Source organism: Verticillium alfalfae, genomic scaffold (assembly GCF_000150825.1).
Source record: "Verticillium alfalfae VaMs.102 supercont1.10 genomic scaffold, whole genome shotgun sequence".
Classification (NCBI taxonomy): Eukaryota; Fungi; Ascomycota; class Sordariomycetes; order Glomerellales; family Plectosphaerellaceae; genus Verticillium; species Verticillium alfalfae.
The window spans coordinates 1,048,810-1,061,355 of NW_003315029.1; the positions used below are offsets into that span (position 1 = coordinate 1,048,810).

Here is a 12,546-nt window from a genome sequence, read left to right on the forward strand (position 1 = left end):
GCGTCTCCCCGAGGCCTTGGCGTCGCCGGCGTTCAGGCCACAGAATCTTGACGTGGTTGCCCTTCTCGGGGCGGGTCAGGGCCCAAGACGGGTGGGCGCCGAAGAACATGGCCTCGTCGTCGGGGGTGGGCCGAATGAGCAGGGCAAGATGCGCTTGTTTCGTGAGGCCCCGGCAGGCCCGGCCTGCAGGGGTGGGTCGCGGCGTAGAATGTAGAAACAGGGGGCAGGGAGGGCCGGCGAGGGCGGCCAAAGGCGGCGGAGAGGACCCAGAAGCCAGGCCATGGCGGAGCGCGCTGCGACCCTCCTGCGGACGCCGAGGGGGGGGTTCAGGATCCGAGGCGGTTCGTGTGTCGAGGCGCCGCCCGTGTGGCAAGCGGACGGCAGGCAAAAAAAGAAGAATGGGAAGGCGTGTCGGGTTGGGGCGGGGTTGTTCCGTTTCTCGCGATGCTGTGGTTTGTGCTGCCGATGGACAAGAGCGGCGGGGCTCCAAGAGGACCGATCAATGGCAAGGCTGCAGATGATCCAAGAGGACCGATCAATGGCAAGGCTGCAGATGATCCAAGAGGACCGATCAATGGCAAGGCTGCAGATGATGATCCAATTGGAAGCCGTGCGATGCGATGTACCTATCGACAGAAGCAAGGCGCAACGAGCAAAGGCTGGATGGCGCGATGAGGGTAGCAGATAGCAGACAGCAGACAGCAGAAGCAAATGCAGAGGCAAAGAAGAGGGGCGCGCTTCGCAGGAGGAGGGACCACGGTGCAGGTGCCGGCGGAAATGCCACCTTGCGATTAGGACCCTTGCGTTGGCATCGCGTTGGTGCATCGCCGTCCTGCACTGTACATGTACCATGTACTGCGTTGTACTGCATTGTACTGCATTTTACTGCATTGAGCCGAGGCGCTGGGGCGCTGTCCGGGGAAATTACAGCGAGGGCGCTACGGCGAGTCCCTGCTCCGGTGCCTGCCCACACCAGGTACAGATACCTTGCCCCTTACCTAGGGTACAGATACCTTACCTGGTAGTTACCTAGGGTGCAGATACCTTACCTGGCAAGCCTGGTAGGTACCTAGGGTACGGATACCTCACCTGGTAGCTAGGTAGCTAGGGAACGTCGAATTTGACAGCTTGCCTCTCCTGCGTACCTGGGTAGCTGCCTCTCCCGCCAAGCGAGCTTCCTCTCCTGCCCAGCTAGCTGCAGCTCCCCATCCCGAATTACGCAACGACAGCTTCCACCGCATCCTCCCACGCATCACACGACGACCACCAAACCCCTCTCGTGACCCCGCCTCCGACACCATGGGCAAGATGGCTCGACAGCGCCGCGAAAAGGCCGCCGGCACCATCAAGCTGGCCCACCCCGACCGCTCCGATCCCACCGAAGACACTCTGCTCCAGATGGCCCACGAACGCGGCCTCTTCCAGCAGGCCGACGCCGATCCAAGAAACAAGACGACGTCCAGATCGACGCCCGCCGCCAACAGTGAAGACGAAGACGATGCCGCTGATGCCGACGCCGACGGCACGGGCGAGCTGTCGCCCACGGCCGAGCGCATCATGGACTCGCTCCTCTGGACCGTCAGCCTCGCCATGCTGCACTTTACCCTCGATGTCGTCGTGCAGCATCAGTACGGCATCGACATTGACTGGCACGCCATCATCCTCCGCGCGCTGCAAGCTTTTGCCGGTATGTACCTCCCATCCACAACCCGTGTGCACGACCCATGTGTACCCTCAAGACCGCTTGGCATTGCCTTTCACGACTGACGCCATCGGGCCCCGACCAGCCCTGCTTGTGCTCTTCTACGTCCTCCACGCCCACCCCTCGAAGCCGACCTTCGTCCCGCGCCTGCCTCTCCGGTACCAAGATCCTCTCCGCCAGCTCCTCTTTTTTACCATGGGCGTCACGTCCGGTTGCTACCTGATCTACATCACCAACACCTTTGGCTACCTCGCCGTCATGAAAAAGGCCCCCACGCTGGGCTGCCTCTGGGTCTGGGCCGTCATTGAGCTGCCCTTGGGCCCGGCCGCTGCGAGCCTTGTCATCTGCGCCGCATTCCTGTGGCAGGGCGGCTATGACATCAAATAAAAAAAAAAAAGAAGTAAAAAAGAAAAAAAAAGGAAAAAACCGTCACAAGACGCTCATCTTGATCGTGACCGCGTCAAGAGCGAGCCTGACGGTCGCCTCGGCCCACGTGGCGGGCTTGCGCTCGACGGGCGCGAGGGCCACCGCTGGATGGCTTCGGCCAGGGATTGCTCTTCTCGAGGACAGACCCGGTCGCGGTGCATCATGCGGTAGACGAGGTCTTCCAACCGGTAGATCTGCGCCCGCTGCTCTGCCATGTCGGCCTGCATCCGCAGGAAGCTCTCCTCCGTCCTGGCCTCCTTCCACTGGGTCTTGCGCTCGAGATCGCGGATCCTCCTGCTTCTGTCGTCAGCCTGCTGTCGGGGATGCCCTGTTTCGGCCGCGGTGGACCCACGAAGAGATCATGCTCATCTGCGTAAACTGCACTCTCGCCGTCAGCGCGTCCCGCTGCCGCACCAGCGCGAGCGCCTTGGTCCGCACCGGCAGCCACGCCATGGCCACCGTCGTCGTGAACGCCCAGCGCCGCGGGATGAGCGTCCACCCGCTGTCCTCGGCCTTGGCGCCCGCCAGCGCCCTCTCTTCCGTCTCGGCGACGAGCTCTAGGATGCGCTGCTCCAGCTTGACGAGGTCGTCCATCACGAACGAGTACATCTCGTACGCGGGACGGTCGCCGAGCGCGCTGTCGCCGCCGACCGCCCTGATGAGCTCCACGAGCCACGTGGACTCGGTCTTGTACCAGGAGAGCGACGCCTTGACGCGAAAGTACTCGTCGTCGCTGTTGCGGAGGTAGCTGATGCGCGCGTAGACGGCGGCCAGAACGGCAAAGACGAGCGTCACGATGCCGGCCACGTTGGCGGCGATCGACAGGGGGCTGTCATTGGCGGGCATTCTAGATGAATATAGGCATAAACGTCAATTGACATGTCTCGTGCTTCGTTGACAAGTCCCCGATGAATTGACATGCCCGGTATGCAATTGGCGTGTCTGGCGGTCAATCGGTGTCGTCACCTGTCAGCGATGCGCAAGGGGTCAAAGGTGCCTCAACCCCTGAAGCGAGCTTGGCCGCCACACGTTCGGGTCAAGGCGCGATCGGCCCAGCCACGCCCTCTGTTTCGGTCACGTGGAAGACCAACGACATGCTTCGGTTTGGATGAGCTATAGCAATTCGTCGGGTTCATCATTTTTTTTTCCGATATGCTTCGTATTTTATTTTACTTTAGCAAACTTGTTTCGTTTCCTTAACTCCATCATCAGATCATGTCAGGTCGGTCAAGTTGACTGGGCTAGAATAATCCCAATTTCGAGAGACCTCGGGACTTTAGTAGGGCAGTAGGTATTCTGGACCACGGCGATGCAGAGGCTGATAAACAGCCATCTTATTCGTTGGATCGGCAAAATACTAGTTGAAGCTCTCTCTCCCTCATTTCAAAGGTCTCTTCAATGTTGACACTGGGATGCGGGTCTCGTGTATTTTCTCTTGCTGGGCCTCTTTCAGGGGCAGATCCGAGTGGCTCGTCAAACGGACACGATCATTTTCCAATCCATACTCTGACAACGCCTGTGAATCTTGGAAGATCACATCAAGGTCGTGAGTGAGCTGAGAATAGTCACAACTCTATTCTCATCCATTAAACGAGCCCAAAGCTTCTCATCACGTGCTAAGGCGGCCATTACCCCCCAACACAAGGGCACAAGAATTGCATCAGTTGCGAAAATCTTTGGTAGCATGAGAAGAATCAACTGTTCCTGAATACTGTTTGTTACATAAACCGTTGTCGCATTCACTGCACAATCTGTAACACAAAGACGCGAAAGCTCCATACAGACATGTCGCCTCACCTCGAGACAACACACAACAGTGTATGTGCCTTGCGTTTTGTCCCCCTTCTCTGCACTCATCCTCAGATGCATGTGAGGCTGGGTATCTCTTCGAGTGGCGTCTGAGGCGCCTATCGCCCCGACCTTGATCCTAAGGTCACGAGACAACCACCAACACCGTTCACAGTATCAGCCCAACGAAATGGCAAGCACGATCATGGCTGCAGTCGTTATCAACGTCGTAAGACGGCAGTCGCGAAGGGCGCTAGTACGTATAGGTGGAAGAGAGCTTCGGTTATTGGTGTGTCTCCTCCTTCGATTCACAGACTTGACTGCCAGCTCTCAACCTCTGTCTATCTGTCGTCCTTCATCCTCTTTCCCTTCTGTGATACCCCATCGGCACGTTCATCAAATCTTCATCGATCAGTTCCTAAGACCCCTACACCAACAAGGATCATCAACACCGCGTGTAGCACCCAGTATCAAAACCATCCCATCAAAGACACCACGGAAGAACTTTCCTCTTTCTCTGACAAGTACGTCGCCGTCAACTTCCTACCCCGCGTTGCGCGGTGCTCACTGTTTCATCCCAGGCAAGCAGCATGTCTGGTGCTCCCTACACCATTCCGTACTCTGGATCCCGCGCAAAGGGCCCAGAGGACGGCTATGCTCCCGATTCTGCCGCTCCTGGTAGCACCAGCAGCGGTTACAAAGCTGCTGGATCAGGTTACAAGCAGCCTGTCGTCGCCTCTGACGCTCCAGCAGCTGGCAACGCGCACTGCACTGGACAGCACGGCAAGGGCAACACCTACGGCACTCCTCACTCGTCTGCTCTCTGCCATCCCAAGTACGCCAATTCTGGCTCTTCCTACTGCATCTACGATGATAGTCCTGGCAAGGGCGAGACTGTTCACCACGTGACCCCTGTGTCGTCCCCCAAGGCAAGTACCCCGAACATCCAAACATGGCCAACAAGGTGACCTGCTAACTAGCGTCTACAGAAAAAGAGCACTGTCAAGAACGGCAATGGCCCCAAGACCTATGATGGCGCCTGTGACGAGCAAGACGTTGTCCCGGATCTAGCTCCTTTCAACAAGGAACGTGGCAGTCGCCTGCTGTACCCCTGCGGCAATTGTCACCTCTTTATCCTCTATCTCAAGAGAAAGCCTGACTTCTGCGACGTCTGCCGCATGATTCCCGACTGCCAGAACTGCGGTCGTGACTACCCCGAGATGGGCGGCCAGGGCGTGCGTCGCCCCTCGATCGGCTTCACGTTCCCCAACGGCAACGTCGGCACGTATGACGCCCCTAAGCCCGAATTTCCCTTTGACCTCGTCGGCGACTACAACTTTGGTCAGAGCAAGTAGGTTCGCAACAAGGGTCGCGGTCGTGGCCGATCGGCCCGTCGCGACAGGAACTAGATGCTGGAGGCTCGTATTCTTTTCAGATTGTCACCCGTCGAGTGGCTTCGCAATGGCGTTATACCCAGCAATTGACCTTTTGGAATGGGCTATGGATGGACGCATACATGTTTATTGACTTGCTGGCGCGGCAGCACACGTTTGCCAGTTCGGTTCCGCCAAGATTAGGTAGCTCTTAGTAGCAGTCCGTACAATTACACCATAGCCCAACACGACTTCAGCGCAGTGACAGGCGTGGACTTTTGTTTGATGATGGAGCCCGTATTGACAGACTCTAGGTGAATCAAAGGCCCTTTGGGGTGCTGCGATTCACACCCAGCCGGCAACTCTATCACCACCTCAACAGAAGTCTAGTACCTCTTTGTCTATTTGAAAGGTATAGTCCTGTCAAAGGCCACTTCAAATGACAGCTCGAGACATACCAATTCAACCATGCACAACACACCAGACGCCACTATGCCAGAAGATCATACTCGAACGCTCTTCCTCGTCCGTAAGAAGCGCAACTCCAAGCACGACGTCCCCTGCAGCCTCGACTGTCTCCTCTACCCCCGCGGGAAGCCCAGGCGCGCACCGAAGACCCTCTTCGGGCGCCTCCTCGCGCTTCTCGGCGTCGACCTGCAGACACCGGCGAGCAGCGGCGCCGGCGAGCGGTGGGTGCACAGGGGCGGGGCTGGATACCAGCCTGGGCGGCACTGGGGGTGTCCGCGGCCCAACATGTTCTTCGAGGGCTCGGGAGAGGTGGCAGCGGTGCCTGCTGGTGGGGCGGGGTGCTGAGTTGTGTTCTTCCTCGGCCTGGGGAGGAATGGGAGGGGGTTGATCTATGCGGATACGTGGGCTTGTCGTTCGAGTCTATACTCGATTTGGACTTTCTGATATACGAGACAAGATATGGTGCAAGAACTACGGGATGGTTGTGAGAGGGTACTCAAGACGTGTCACATATGTTTGGACGAAGTGGCCCTGAATGTGCTGCTACTTTGACTAGGACAGACACGCCAACCCTGCGACGACCGACTTTTGGCTTACTCTACGATATTCGTTCCAAGCACCTCGCAAGTCGGCAGTAGGCTAGAAAGTCGGAGGCCCAGGAGCCTGGGTGATAGTTCTTTAGTCGTATCACACTATAAACGTCGACTTGCGCCCCGTCTATCCTCCATCTCGATCCAGCATAGGGGAAACTGCTGACCAGTTCATCCTCGCTCAATGAACCATGCAAGCCGGGGTACGAGTTTCTACTTGCATGTTCTCCGCACTTTTTATTCACTATCCCTGCCGGAAACAAACCCTCGTCAACGGTGACCAAAGAACTGCCCGGGGAGGCAGGTCACTCTACCCAGGCCGGCTATACAACTTTCAGGAGGCCCTCCCGGAGCCATGGAACAGGGGGCTGGTCAGGGACTCGGGACTACGAGAACGTCGATAACGGTTATGGAGGGCCCTGCTGGTAGCGAAGGACCAAAATTTAGACACATTCTACCTCTATATCTACCATGTATTCCCTGCGGCCTCGTACGGAAGACCTCTCTACTCTGTTCAACTCCGCGCTCTTACATTATTTATCAGGGTGTTCAGCGCTCCGACGTTCTCACATAGGCAACCCGGAACTACGACCACGAGCAAATTGACAGTGACCATCTCTCCCAGGGGTGCTGTGCAGTTGCAATTTCAGGAGGCAGCATAGAACCTGGCTAGTAGGCAGTGGCACGTCTCTCGAGCACGTCGAGAACGGTTCTAGCATGGCCCCCGAGGCTGGTCATTTCGCCTGCTGCGAGCAGCTCGGTGCGAACAAGTAGACAGGAACATTGCGATGTCGGTGACATAACAGTGATATTCTGCCGTACATAGATTGGAGGACCCGGGGTTCTTTTTCAGTCGAGTAAACCTCGTGAGCGTGAAATCGAGGGGCTCTTGCACCTGTTTGTCAAGGAATCCGTCCCGCCGAGGAGGCCGGCCCTTCCAGGCCAGATCGCATGCCAAAGGGCTCCATCCCCTGTTCGCGGCCTCGGCAGATGCAGTCGTTGCTCGGCCCGGGGGGACCTCAACGGCGCAACGCTTGATCAAAACATGCCCGGTGCCCTTGATGATCGAGCGTCGACAAGCAGAAACCGGGTACAGAGCATTGCCCCTTTCCATGAGAGCAGCAGCTCTGGCACCGGCGCACAACAGGACGGCGATGTGAGGACCCAACGGCTGGCAACACGAGGCTTCCCGTGTTTCGGCAGCATTTCGAGATTTCGAACGATGCCATCCTCGCATCATCGATTCTCAGCGCTGCGAATTGACGTCGCTGGCTGGGGCAATCCTGGCCATTGGTGGTGCGGCCGAGATCGAGCACTCGCTTCCAGATGACTCATCCATGACCAGGCAGCCATCCTCCCATCACGAACAGCCTCACAGTACCCTATCTTGCTTGTCGCACCATTTTCATCACAACGCCATAACCACCAGATCCAAACATGGCAGAACCATGGCCTGCAGAGCACGCGCCGAGTCCAGCACCGGCCATGCGCATCGCGTACCCCGCCGGCCTGGACCCCTTCAACCGCTCCGTGTCCGCCTACCTCGAGGAGCACTACCCGCCCAACTCACATGACGGCCTCGCCACGTGCGCCATGGTATTCGACGCCGAGAACCGCATCCTGCTGCTCCGGCGCGCCGCGCACGACAGCATGCCCGGCCTCTGGGAACCGCCGGGTGGCGCAGCCGATGAGCCGGACGGCAGCCTGCTCGTGAGCTGCGCGCGCGAGCTCTGGGAGGAAGCCGGACTCCTGGCGACGGAGATGATCCGCATCGCGAGCGAGGGCGACGGCATAGCGCCGGGCAACGTGTTTGGCAACCGCACGGGCGAGCGGGTCTACAGAAAGTTTGCGTTCGAGGTCGGCGTGTCGGGATCGCTCGACGTCCAGCTCGACGCCCACGAGCACGATGCCTATGTGTGGGCGACGGAGGAGGAGATCAGGTCGGGACGGGTCCCGGGTGTGGAGGGTCATCTACAGCTCACGTTCGGCGCGACGCGCGAGCTCATCTACGATAGCTTTCGGCGGAGGAGGGAAGAGCCTGCGGAAACGCCGTCGCTGGTAGTGGAGAGGGATGCTGCCGTTCTATGAGTATATTTACGTCATGACCATGGGATTTGGTATTGGGCTGAGCCCCATGGGCTCTTTGTCATGGCGATGCGTTGTTCGAAAGGACATGATATCAGAATGGGCAGAGAAAACTGTCAATCCCCCTCACACCCTACACAGACAGATGACAATTGTTCCATCAGACTTTGCCACATGGCCTTGCAGTAAGAGTCTGGGAGATGCCAGCAACATAGATCTAGTCCACCGTCAGCAACAAGGGCCGAACCCGGCAAGGCCACCCCGGCTGCACCGGCCAGCTGTTCAGCTCGCACATCCTGCACAACAGAAATTGCTGCCCAGGACGACAACAGCCGCACGAGTTGTGATGTCACTGAGGCCGCTCTCCATTGTGCAGCAGCTGCCGCTGCTCCGTGGCACGTCGATTCCAAAGTCTAGACGACATCGCATGGCTTGAACCCAGGGGCGCTGGCGTGCCCCGGCTGTGCGGCAAGGGGCGCTCTGTCCGGATAGGGCCGTTGAGCCCGGCGCAGAACCCTTTGAGCTAAGGTAAGGTAGTACGCCAGACGATTGCCGACGACGGCGGCCGTCATTGACCACGAGTGAGCTCTTTTGCATTCGTCACGGGAGCGGCATCGGAGCTTTTTGGGCCGGTCCAGCAAGGGTCTACGCTTGACGCCGAAAAGGGCACACTGGGGGTTTTTTTTTTTCTTCAGTGGTCTGTCGTCCTAACCATCTGCCGGTATCATCGGTGTTACTCCCATTGGCCTCGCGCCAAGAGACCTGCGTCGCGATCGGCCGTTGATCGGGAGATGGACAGGATCCTGGGCCGACTACATGATGTGACGATGATCGTAAACATCTCGGAGATGCCGTCGTCGTGATGAGCTTGCCACCCCTTCCCTCCATGCAGTGGGCTTGCGTTTCATCTCTTCCAAGATGATGGCAAAATGGCCAATGCGTCCTCGGTTGCTACGCACAGATTGCAAGTGCTCAAATGGCATGAATTGGAAATCTGGGCAATGTGGTGGAGCGCTAGGACGTATTGGGGCCATGACATCACGATCGATGAGTTTCCGATCCCCCGCTTGGACCAGTACCAGTCTGCACTCGTGGGCCTGGGACGCAGCGCGCGCGCACTTGGCCTGGCCGCATCCTCGCCATGGTCGCAAGAGCGCAAGGTGCAGACACGCGTCGTCTCTTTCTGGGTGCATGTTTCAACGAGAAAGCAACAAGGGGAGCAGCAGGTGCCCTGAACAGGACCAAAAAGGGGGATACACCAAGAGGACGTATGCGCGTATGCAAGTTGACTGGGCAATGGGGCCCATGTTGTAGCGGGTGGCGGACGTGCTATTGATGGTAGTGGCATGCAGGCGTCTCGTTGAAACAGGTTGGTCTGCGGCAGTCGGCGAGCTGTCTGGGAAAAGTGTGGTACAGAGACAGGGGGTCACCTGGTCTTGTCAGCATCACCATCCTGCAGATGCTCTATTGCGCGTGTGGAAAGTGTCGTCTCCTGCTTTCTTGCAGGTTGGGTCACGAGAGTCGGGCGACCTGCAACTTCCAGGGTCGTTGGGGTCGTCGTGTCTCTGCTGCAGGCTGGACAGGGTTAGGCCAGGTCTCGCACATGCCAAAATTCAGGGCGACCCTAGGGGACTCGATGAGAGGTGCGCAGTACAATAAAGTCCCCTGCTCGGCTTGGCCCACATGGATTGCGACCCAGGTGGGAGAGAGAGCTTGTTTAGTATCGTGGTGACCGTTCCGACTCATGCTTGTGGGTTCTTCGCGCCCGGCCCGGCCGGGTCATCCTGGCGAGGCTGAGTCTGAATTGGGATGACAGAGAAGAAGGGACTCTTGTGATAAGCGGCGGGGAAGGGGGGTTCCCATGTCTGTCGTGCGTGAGCGGTCAATCGGGCTGTCGGTTGGTCGGTTGAGGAGGAGGAAGTCTTCGGATGCCTGCAAACGGCGCCAGAGTTCGCTGGCGAATGCTGGTGCCCAACGCAACCGAGATGTGCGGATCTGACAAGTCGATATGGGCTTGACTAACCGTGTGACCGCCTCGCCCGCCAAGCTGGCAGCACATCTTCTTGCCAAAACCGTGTCCCTGGGCAGCTCGATGGAAGGAAGACTTTGACCCCAAACAAGAAAGGGAAAACAAGAAATGCTCCACTGGCGACCCGGCTCGCCGTGTGCCGTGACGATCATCAGGCGCAGGGCCTGGGCCTGGACTTTTTTCTCTATCCAATGCGCTGTGCCGCGCTTAGGGGCCTTGGAGGGTGGTGCCTTGGAGGGGTGTTTGGGTGTGCATGCGGCATTGCCAGGCCGCAGCCTCTCTCTCTCTCTCTCTCTCTCTCTCTCTCTCTCTCTCTCTTGCTCATTGAAATACCGGTATTTCTCCTGGTGAGCGTGCATGGAGTGTGGTCACTCGACATGAGTCGCGCGGCAGGCAGGTGTTTGGGCTGAAGCTAGTTTTGCGTTCGGCTGCTGATGGGCTTTTGCGAATCGGGCAAGGCTGGAGGAGGCGTCATTCGGTCGAGGACATGTCTTATTTGACTATCCATGCCATCTTCGACTCAATTTGCTTGCCTCGCTGGTGTAGGGGTCGTATAGAGGTTCCCGTTGAGGTCGGGAGGAGACAAGAGGATGAGGATAAAGCCTGCGAGGCCCACGTCTTGGAGGCTTGGAGGTGTCGTGCATTGCCAGCACTTTACAGAACCTGTGCCTCCGGCGCGCCAAGGGCCACGAATGCATCCCCACCTGATCCCCGCCGCCGCTGCCAGCATCCCCCACCGCTACGCTCCGTAGACAGGGCTTCGTCCACTGACGGAAGGCCATAGCGCTTACTTAACCTGACGCTAGCGAGGGGGGGGGCCACTCTGGGCTGCTGCGTCCCAACGTCATAGTGCCTACTTGGGCCGATCATCAATCATCAAACAACCCAGATCTCTCCATCCCGAACCAGGGGGGTCTCCTACTCGGGGCCGCTGTACTTTGTTTGGCATCTTGCTCTTGTCCCATTTCCACTTGGCCTGTCTGCCCGTCTCCAGTCTGTCCGCCAGTGAGAGAGAGCGTGAGTGAATGGATGAATGAATGGGGGTAGCATTGAACAAAATACCATTACACCCGTCATCGTTGTTTTCTCCGCCCGCCTCGCCATTGCACAACACAACACAACCCACCTTCCCTCGATCCATCTTCCTGGCCAATTTTCCTCCTTCCCTCGACGTCGTCGACGATCGGAAATTGCCATCCCTTTCACACGACAGTACATCTGTACAATTTGGGAAGCAAGCACTCACTGTCTGCACGCACCTCGAGGTAAGGCAAAGTAACTGAGAGCAGGCGCCGCCGCCGCCGCTCACGCTCAAACTGCCCACACGCCCCCTCCCCCCACACTCTGGTCACCCTCCCCCCCCCCCCCATCCTCTGCTACTGCTCTCTCTCTTTCAGTCTGCACATCGTCACCTAGTCGAGTAATCGAGTCGCATGCTCCTCTTGTTCACCGCGACTTCTCGCTGGTGACCCTGCGCCCTGAGACACCAAAGCCAAAATACCCATCCGCCTTGACCTTATGCCTGTTATTTCGTCGACTCAGCCAGCCTGACACCACCATAGTTGCCATCACGAGTCGCGTTCCGTGCAACATCCGACCATTCCGCTATCAAAGACGACCCGTCATCTGGACCAAAAGTCGAAAGCCATTGTCCATCCCTCTGTTTCTCCTCCTCCTCCTCCTCCTCCTCCTTCTGCATCTACATCGCCCATTCATCTCGGAGCAGCTCCCCCTCGTCGCCCTGCCATCCATCCATCCCCTTCCGAGGAATGTGATTCAGTTTCGGTACGTGCGCGCGCGCCTTTTTTCTCATTGATTCAGTCGCCCTCCTCGTACGCCTCACATGTTCCCTTTCCCAGGTTGGAACTATTCCCCCCCCCTTCACCGCACCTCTCAGGGCTGCTTGGACCGAGTGGACCGTGGACCGTGGATCGTCAACCGTGAATCGTGGACTGCCTTGTCTCCTCAGGGTCCGTCCCATCATGTCAATCCGCTGCCACCACCGCCTCGCCTCACCTTCGCACCCACCGCCCGCCATCGCGCCGGTCCAACGCCTGAGCGTCTGGGAGCCCAACACCGCACATC

The 12,546-nt window shown here is 58.2% G+C and overlaps 4 protein-coding genes across 4 annotated transcripts; all 4 read left to right on the plus strand.

Moving 5' to 3' along the window:
• Nucleotides 1-1,299: 1,299 nt before the first annotated feature.
• Nucleotides 1,300-2,089, plus strand: VDBG_07766 (conserved hypothetical protein; the record flags this gene model as incomplete). The annotated part of the gene is made up of 2 exons (XM_003002261.1): nt 1,300-1,687; nt 1,788-2,089. The coding sequence occupies 2 exons, from the start codon at nt 1,300-1,302 to the stop codon at nt 2,087-2,089; spliced, it is 690 nt and encodes a 229-aa protein (XP_003002307.1).
• A 2,417-nt stretch (nt 2,090-4,506) lies between these two features.
• VDBG_07767 (predicted protein) lies at nt 4,507-5,271 on the plus strand (the record flags this gene model as incomplete). Its single annotated transcript, XM_003002262.1, has 2 exons — nt 4,507-4,821; nt 4,906-5,271. 2 exons carry the CDS (start codon nt 4,507-4,509, stop codon nt 5,269-5,271), a joined length of 681 nt encoding a protein of 226 aa, XP_003002308.1.
• A 486-nt stretch (nt 5,272-5,757) lies between these two features.
• Nucleotides 5,758-6,102, plus strand: VDBG_07768 (predicted protein; the record flags this gene model as incomplete). The annotated part of the gene is made up of 1 exon (XM_003002263.1): nt 5,758-6,102. The coding sequence occupies one exon, from the start codon at nt 5,758-5,760 to the stop codon at nt 6,100-6,102; it is 345 nt and encodes a 114-aa protein (XP_003002309.1).
• Nucleotides 6,103-7,784: 1,682 nt separating this feature from the next.
• On the plus strand, nt 7,785-8,435 carry VDBG_07769 (conserved hypothetical protein; the record flags this gene model as incomplete). The annotated part of the gene is made up of 1 exon (XM_003002264.1): nt 7,785-8,435. One exon carries the CDS (start codon nt 7,785-7,787, stop codon nt 8,433-8,435), a length of 651 nt encoding a protein of 216 aa, XP_003002310.1.
• Between the last annotated feature and the right edge of the window lie 4,111 nt (nt 8,436-12,546).